The sequence below is a fragment of the Myotis brandtii genome, unplaced genomic scaffold (genome assembly GCF_000412655.1).
Source record: "Myotis brandtii unplaced genomic scaffold, ASM41265v1 scaffold316, whole genome shotgun sequence".
Lineage (NCBI taxonomy): Eukaryota > Metazoa > Chordata > Mammalia > Chiroptera > Vespertilionidae > Myotis > Myotis brandtii.
Genome location: NW_005362116.1, coordinates 959,785 through 968,073, shown reverse-complemented (window position 1 = coordinate 968,073; position 8,289 = coordinate 959,785). Strand labels below are relative to the sequence as shown.

Here is an 8,289-nt window from a genome sequence, read left to right as displayed (position 1 = left end):
GGTCTACCGGCTGGCCGGGCGCCCTCGTCGGGCCTCTGATTTTTATTTTTTTTTATTTTTATTGTGGGTGTCGCGGAAGGGGTCTTGAGTCTCGGGCGTCTGTGTCCTTAACTAGAAATAGCAACATTAACGCCATCTGCGTAGCGCCTGTGCCTCAGACACTGTCTTAGCGTTGTTCGCTTACCATCTCATCCCGTCCTTTTAGCAGCCCTAGTGAGCTAGTATTTTACTTTCCCGACTTTACGGATGGCGACTGAGGCGCAGGTAGATCCCATTGTCCGGGGTGACAGTGGTAGCTAATGGCTCAGTGCGGATTCGAACCGAGGTGGCTGGAGTCTGCGTCCTGCCGTGACCGAGCGCACTGCCCGCCTTTCTGTAACTGACCCAAGAGAAGCAGAGGGACGCTCTGGGCGGGCTTTTCCCGGGAGAGGGGAACTAGCCATACGTGGCGTTTTTGCCCGATTTTAAGAGGCACAGGAAGAAGCACCAATCTCTCGAGAGCAAGTTAGTTAGTCCCGGGTTAGAGAATCCGAGAGAGACTTCAATCCCGTGACGTCACAAAGAAAATGCCTGGAGAGGAGAGGCAGTCGGACTGGGCCACCTGTTGGATTCAGGCGCAATAAACGCCTAGTGCAGTCTTAGCAAGGAGCTGGTGGATGGCGGGAGCTAGGTGCTGGCTGTATTGAATCATCTGTTTATCTTCCGAGATGATTAAGATAGTCAGTGCGTGCACTTTGTATTTCTTTGCTCTTCAAAATCTCTCTCTTCTTTCTCCCACTTAAAACTCTTTGAAACGGGTAGGTTGATGGACACAAGCCAAAATTAAAGCTTCATCCTCATTTGGGCACTTGCAAACTTTGTGTTTTATCCTTTGTGATCAAGGCTGGCCGCTTCTATATGTGCATTGTTGAATGATGCTTTCTGTTTGTGGTGTGTTATTGTGCATGCGTAATCATATTTGATCCACTTAAATAACACAAAGGCTTTTTATTTCACGTGTATAGTTGGGAAATGCCAGTTTGCATTCAGGCAACTCATTTCCCTCTAAGGATGTTCGGAGGGAAGGTTTCTGCCTTCAGAAACCAAGGGAAAGTGCAAATCGCTAGAATGATGCAAGTGCCTGCAATAAGTTCCTTAGAATCACTCAGGAAGAATTGGTGGGTTCCAATTAGATCTATTTTCTTAGGAGGACTGTATTTATCAGCACTTCAGAGTTAAAACATTTCTCTTACTGTCAGGTTACTTCTTCCCAAACAATTCTATACGATTAGCCCTGGAATGTTTTTTCTCAGAGAAGGAAAATGGAAAATGTCACATCAGCCAACGGTGCAGAGCCACTAAGAGGCAGAACCTGTCGCCCATGCTGTGTCTTTAAGTGTGGCCCTTTTTTCTCAGTAGTGCTGTGTGTTAGACACACCTGACAGTAAACTGGTTAAGGCAAGAGGGAAAGTAAAAAGCATGGAGAAGCCCTTGGGGAAATGGAGAGGAGAGGTAGTTGACAGGCAGCTCTTCCAGAATATTCTGACCTCTTGACTTATAAGGCTGAAACTCTAGAGTACTAAACTTTTCAGGTTATAGCTTTTATCATTTCAAGTGGTTTGAAAAATAGATCCTCTTTTGCTTAAGATAAAGCTGAAGTCTATAATTAGAATGAATAGCTTTTTTTACAGAAAAATAGTCATTTTAATGAATAAGTCAAATTCTCTTCAATACTTAGAGCACACAGATTTCTTTGATTTCTAAAAATTTTATCGAAATAACTGAATCTAAGACCTGGAAGAGTATGTGTAAACAGTCTTTTTGTGCAGGCAAGAGGCTTTGCAAGTGAAAAGGAGTACCTTGAACACGTTTAGAAAAATTGAAGTGATGTGAGTTTACATTTACCCATTTGTTTCCTCAAAATACTTGAATAAACAGATACTTGTGCACCCATGTTCATAGCAGCATTTTCACAATAGCAATCCAAGTGTCCATCAACAGGTGAATGGATCAACAAAATGTAGTACACACACACAATGAAATATTAATCAGCCTTGAAAAAAGCAGAAAATTTTGACACATGCTGCAACATGGGTGAGCCTTGAAGACATTATGCTAAGTGAAATAGCTGGTCACCAAAGTACAAATATTGTGTGAGCCCTCATGAGGTTCCTAGAGTAGTCAAATTCACAGACAGAAATTTCACAGGGGCTGGGGAAAGGGGAAAATGGAGATTAGTGTTTAAGGGGTACAGAGATTCAGTTGGGACAATGAAAAAGTTCTGGAGATGGATGGTGGTGATGGTTATACAGCAACGTGAATATACTTAACGAGGCCTGGTGCACAAGATTTGTGCACTGCGGTGGAGATGGGCGGGGTCCATTAGCCCGGCCTGTGCCCTCTCACAGTCCGGAATCCCTTGGGGGATGTCTGCCTGCCAGCTTGGGCCCGTTCCCCCCCCCCGGCCCCCCATCAGGCCTAAGCTGGTAGGTGGACATCCCTCTTGCAGTCCAGGACCCCTCACTCCTTACCGCCCACCTGTAGCAGAGGCAGGAGAGGCTCCTGCCACCACCACTGGGTTCACCAGCTGTGAGCCTGGCTTCTGGCTGAGCGGTGCTCCCCCTGGTGGTCACTGTGTGTCATAGGGATCAGTCTTCAACTGTTCAGTCTATTTGCATATTACACTTTTATTATATAGGAAGGATGTTGTAGAATTGTATACTTCAAATGGTAGATTTTTGTGTGTATATTTTTACCACAATTAAAGAGAGAGAGAGAAAATACTTGATCATCCCCCCAAATTGCAAGTTTTAGGAAAGCATTTGACATAGTAAAGGAATGGCCCCTAGATCACAGAGAGTTACTTCTCTGAATCCTTCCTTAGAATGGTGTGTATAACAGACCTCTCTTTTTTGTTGACTATTTGGAACAATGGACAAGTTGAAAACGGGATCTATGATTGTTACTTAACTTATTAAATGTAATGTGTCTTTTGTCAGGGATTTGTAGTACTAACTAAAGTTTCTTTATTATTGTCTGTAGGACAAGTGTTGGACAGCAGGAGTCAGTCCCCATGGAGATTATCTTTGATAACAGATTTCTTCTGGGGAATAGCTGAGTTCGTGGTTTTGTTGTAAGTATAGTAGAAGTCTTAATAGCCCTGATACTTAGGTACATTATGTTGCATATCATAAACATGCTCAGCTTTCCTGAAGCAGTTTTTAATGTTTTCTAAATTAATAGCTTTACTAAAGGAAATGCCACCAGACATCTTATGACTATGAATATGTTAGTTGAGTTGGTAAGCTAGACACTATACCTTAGTCTTGATGGTAATCATATCAACCTGCAGCTCTGGAGCCAGGCCTGCCCATTCTAATACCTAATGGCAGCACCCCACTTTCTGTCTACTAGTCCCAGCTTTAGTGTGTATGTGCAAATTTTATTCAACATTATACAAAATTGGCTTTTTTGTTTTTTAATTTGTTTTTTTTAAATATATTTTTATTGATTTCAGAGAGGGAAGGGAGATTGAAAGAGAGAAGCATCAATGATGCGAGAGAATTATTGATCGGCTGCCTCCTGCATGCCCCCTACTGGGAATCAAGCCTGCAACCCAGGCATGTGCCCTTGATGGGAATCGAACCTGGGACCTTTCAGTCCGCAGGCTGACGCTCTATCCACTGAACAAAACCGGCTAGGGCATTGTTCTTGTTCTTTAATAATTAAAGGTTAGAATCAATACAGAGGAGACAAATTTAAACTTCACCATCATTTCAAGCAATTCTTAATTAAATGCACTTTTTGGTCTTTGACCTGCTGTGTATTTTATGAAAATTATCCATTAATTATTAACAAGTCTTACTTATCCTAAGTTTGAAGATATCCTAAGTTTTAATGCAAGTTTATATTTGAGTGTCTCGTGGATAGAGAACTATAGGGATGCAGAGATGTGGGAGATAGTCCTTTCATTGACTTTAATATCAGTAAATATCTTTATATTATATGGCGGAATGGTGGGCATGATTGTGGGAGGTGGGCATCAGAGGAAGTTATTCCAGGTGGAAGAAACATAGGAAAGGTGGCAAAGAAGTTTGACTATCAGTCTGTGATCTTTATACTTAATTTGATTATTGCTATGGTTTAGAAAGATTAATTTGGTGGCTGCATGTAGCATAAATTAGAAAGGGTGAAATGGAAGCGACAGCTCCAACTTAAGTTACCCAGAGCAAAACTTTTTCATAGTTTTATAAATTTTACCTATTCCGTATTGTTTATTAAAATACTCTTTTAACTTAGTTAAATTCGTCCTCCTTCATAAATAAAAGCTCATTTAAATGGATTCCCAGAAGGTCTGTACCTCTGGCATACCACTCTTAGCTCTCCCTGTCCAAGGTAATGGAAGGTAGGCTGTCGGTGGGGGAAATGCAAGAGCAATGAATGTGCAGTACTGTAAAACCAGACTGAGCCGTGACAGCTGATGTAGAGGAAGAAGTTGGGATGACTGTCCGGGAGAGTTATCAGCAAATAAGAAGATAGGAAGGGCGGCTTTGGCACAGAACATAGCGCACACTGTTGAGACAAGTGCTCGTGTTAGATGGTGGTGTCATGATGGCTTTTCAAAATGTGGGCTTGGAGCTAACTGTCTACCCAGAGATGATAGTCGAAATCATGAACTACATTTTATAATGCTGAAAGTGGCTCTTCCGTTGTTTTCTGCCCCTTGTTTCAGTTTCAGAACTCTGCTTCAGCAAGATGTGAAAAAGGGAAGAGGCTACGGAAACTCATCTGATTCCAGATACGATGATGGAAGAGGGTACAGCTTTTTATTTGTATTTATTTTTATATCTATAATATTTATCTCTTAGACCTTTAACTCTAAGGGAAAAATGGGGGGAAATGAATAAACTTTCAAGATCATGGTAGTTTAACCCCCACTTCATTTTATTTTATTTATTTTTTTAGTCATTGATTTTTTTAAAAATTTATCTTTATTGTTGAAAGTTTTACAGATGTCCCACTTTCCTTCCCTCATTGATCCCCTTCACCCCCCCTCCCTTGCCTTCACTGCACTATTGTCTGTCCATGGATTATGCATGCACCCATGTAAGTTCTTTGGTTAATCTCTTCCTGCCACCCTTCCCCCCTTTCCCTCTGAGATTCATCAGTCTGTTCCATGCTTCCATGTTTCTGGATCATTTTTGTTTGTCAATTTATTTTGTTTATTAGATTCCACATATAAGTGAGATCATGTGATACTTGTCTTTCTCTAACTGGCTTATTTCCCTTAGCATAATACTCTCCAGGTTTCATGCTGCCTCAAAAGAGGATATAGCTTTTTAAATTGATAATAGGTGTTTTTACCCTTTTGTATATTTTAATCAGATTAGATAAGGTTGATTTGATTGATAGATAGGCTTAATGGAAATTAAAGGTTTAAATTCTATTTCACAAAATTAATGCATTACTATAAATAAGTGAAGTTGCCTCTGATTTGATAATATAGTCAACCTGGCAAAGCTAAAATGTACATCATATATCCGATGGGAAATACCTAAATTAGAGGATAAAAACTGAGAGCCAACATTGAAATCTAGAGATTTCACTTTAGAATCTAGATTTCCAGCTGCTAATGAAAAACTCAGAAGATCAAGCAGCAGGGGTTAGGTTTGTGTTTCCATGTGGCAAAAATCAACTGGAACTGGAAGTGCTGCTCAGTTCATCATAGTCCTTGCCTGACTCACTTTCCTCATGTGCTTTATATGTCTGGCCCCTGTCAAAGTTTGAGTTTTTGACCTAAATGGTATTTTAAATAAAAGGGTCTATTTGAGTGTTTAAAAGGAACCCATTTAAGATGTCTACTAAACAGTATAAATTAACTTTTTCTTTTATTAGGCCCCCAGGAAACCCTCCCAGAAGAATGGGTCGAATTAATCATCTGCGTGGCCCCAGTCCTCCTCCAATGGCTGGTGGATGAGGAAGGTAACTTAAAATTTGAAATTATTCTACAGGGATTTTATTTTGTAAATGCTTCCTTAGGAAGGTCTTTAAGAAAATAGAAGCTGCCTAACACATTATTTGGAAAAATATTTCTATCCTAATCCTTGAAAAATCCTTTGCTTTTATTATCAAAATATCTTCTGAAACAGGTTTATAACATGTAATGATTGTTGGATTTTTCAGACAGATCTGAATGAATAACTAGCAACTAATTATTGTAACGCTTTCTTTTAGGTAAATGTCTGCTCTAAGAAGCAGACAACTGGACATGCACATTCATAGCGGAAGGAAACCATCAAGCAGTGGAGGGCTGACCAGGCTGGACAAGTAAATGAATGTGTATGTCTAAACAAGAATTACTCTGTGTCCTCACAGACGAATGAGGTCGTGTTGGGAATTCCCTCACAGGGATCTGGCATGACTGACATGCAATTCTATAAATGCACATGTTTGTCTCATTATCTTTTTGTATAGTTTATTGAAAGTGTTAATATAGTTTAATAAGTAAATATTTTTAGGTTACATAATTGACTACTCATCTTTGTATAATTAAAACTCCGAATTTGAAGAAAATTAAAAGCCTAGGTATTTAGTACTGTTGGTGTCCTTTTTCAACTTCTGAAAATGTTCATTGTTAATTTGTTCTCATATATAAATAAATCACATTGTATTTATTTCAGTAGTATGCATACATCTGTGTTTTTGAATTTTTATCTAGAAACATTTGTCCCGTAAGTCTTTAATACAAGGTGTTAAATTTGCTGCTGTATATAATTATCGGAGTATTTATAAAGCCATAACCAACAAAACTGAGCTACAAAATGAAGATACAAAATGAAGACTAAGTGGTCCTTAAATATACAGACTTCAATGCTATCTAGACAAATTTGAATTCTAAAGAGTTGTTTTGTCTTTAACCTCATCTTGAATGCTGGTAACTCACATTCTTTCACCAAAATGGAAGCTCTATGAGGTTAGAGATTTTGTCTTTACCCCAATACTTTGAACAGTGACATGTAATAGGCACTGAAATATTTATTGGAAGAATGAATAATACAGATAATTCTACTTCCAATGTTTCACAGACTTTGCAACCAAAGTGTTGAGATAAAAGTATTTTTATATCCATTTATAAGTATTTATTCAACCATGAAATGGGGATGATATCAAAGTGACTTTTACAGAAATGGTAAAAGTGGGAGTAGGTTTTGGGGGGGGGTGTTGGGAATTGATGAGTTCCATTTTGGACATAAATGCCTTGTCCACATCCAAGTGGCAATACCAAATAATCAATGGATCTCGGAAAGGTCCACACTGCAAACATATATTTGGGAGTTATCTTCATATTTAAAACCATGAAACTGGATAAAGTCATCTGTGGGGCGCGGCTACAGTGTTTTGGACAGGTTCAAGCCTTGGACTGAGGAGATGGCACAGTCCTCTCATTGCCACGTGCAAGTCCCAGCTTGGAGGGCAGAGCCCTCAGCACAATTATAGCCCACAGCTATAGTGGTAAACTTGAACCTATGGTCCCAACACGTGGCCCCACGTGCCTGAGTGATATAGTCCAGGTGCATGTAGTTGAGTAGGACTGAAACCCACGAGAATGTTGTTAAACATCTTGATCACGCCCTTACTTTGCCTCCTGGCATCTGCTATAAAATACACAGCTTGTGGGCGCTGTCCCCGGCCGGAGGAGCAGCGTCCCACCGAGACCCAGCTTTCATCATTCTCTTGTCTGTCTTTTCTTAATCCTTTCACCCCCGCCCCCGCCGCCACTCGGGTTCATCCTTGGCCATGCTGGCGAGGCCCAGTCATCCAAGAAGTGTGTAGGGAGGAGGGCCAGCTCCAGAGAACCCTAACATCTGGGTTGACTGAGCAGGGCCTGTGAAATATGAGAACCCATGTCTGGTGTCTGGGAATCCTTTTGCCAGGAGAGATGGGTGTGAGGACGAAATGAGATGCCGGTATGGCTGTCCATGGTAAGCACTCAAAACAACACAGCAGGGGATATTGCTGGCAGGGTATGCCAGGACCAATCCCAGCACCATCTGTTTACTTAATCCGCTCACACGCGCAAGCTCGTCCCCTAGCGGGCGGCTCTGCCCTTCCGTTTCCGGGGATTCTCCGGCGACGCCCCGGCGGCCATCTTGACTGTGGGCATGGGGTTGCTGCCGCGATGACCCAGGCGGAGAAGGGGGACGCAGAAAACGGGAAGGAGAAGGGCGGGGAGAAGGAAAAGGAGCAGCGTGGAGTGAAGCGGCCCATCGTGCCCGCGCAGGTGCCGGAGTCGCTGCAGGAGGTGAGGCG

The 8,289-nt window shown here is 41.4% G+C and overlaps 2 protein-coding genes across 4 annotated transcripts in view; both read left to right on the top strand.

Annotated features, from left to right (window-relative positions):
* LOC102260118 (selenoprotein K) overlaps window positions 1-5,965 on the top strand; it is a 6,250-nt gene extending 285 nt beyond the window's left edge. Inside the window, exons 2-4 of the mRNA XM_014542947.1 lie at window positions 3,022-3,112; window positions 4,712-4,795; window positions 5,875-5,965. Of these exons, the coding sequence (XP_014398433.1) occupies window positions 3,022-3,112; window positions 4,712-4,795; window positions 5,875-5,965 (266 nt within the window). The remainder of the gene's footprint in view (window positions 1-3,021; window positions 3,113-4,711; window positions 4,796-5,874) is intronic.
* Window positions 5,966-8,125: 2,160 nt separating this feature from the next.
* Window positions 8,126-8,289, top strand: part of ACTR8 (ARP8 actin-related protein 8 homolog (yeast)) — an 18,576-nt gene continuing 18,412 nt past the window's right edge. For all 3 annotated transcript variants that reach the window (XM_005870297.2, XM_014542944.1, XM_014542943.1), the window contains exon 1: window positions 8,126-8,281. In XM_005870297.2, coding sequence (XP_005870359.1) covers window positions 8,159-8,281 — 123 coding nt within the window. In that variant the 5' untranslated portion in view covers window positions 8,126-8,158. The remainder of the gene's footprint in view (window positions 8,282-8,289) is intronic.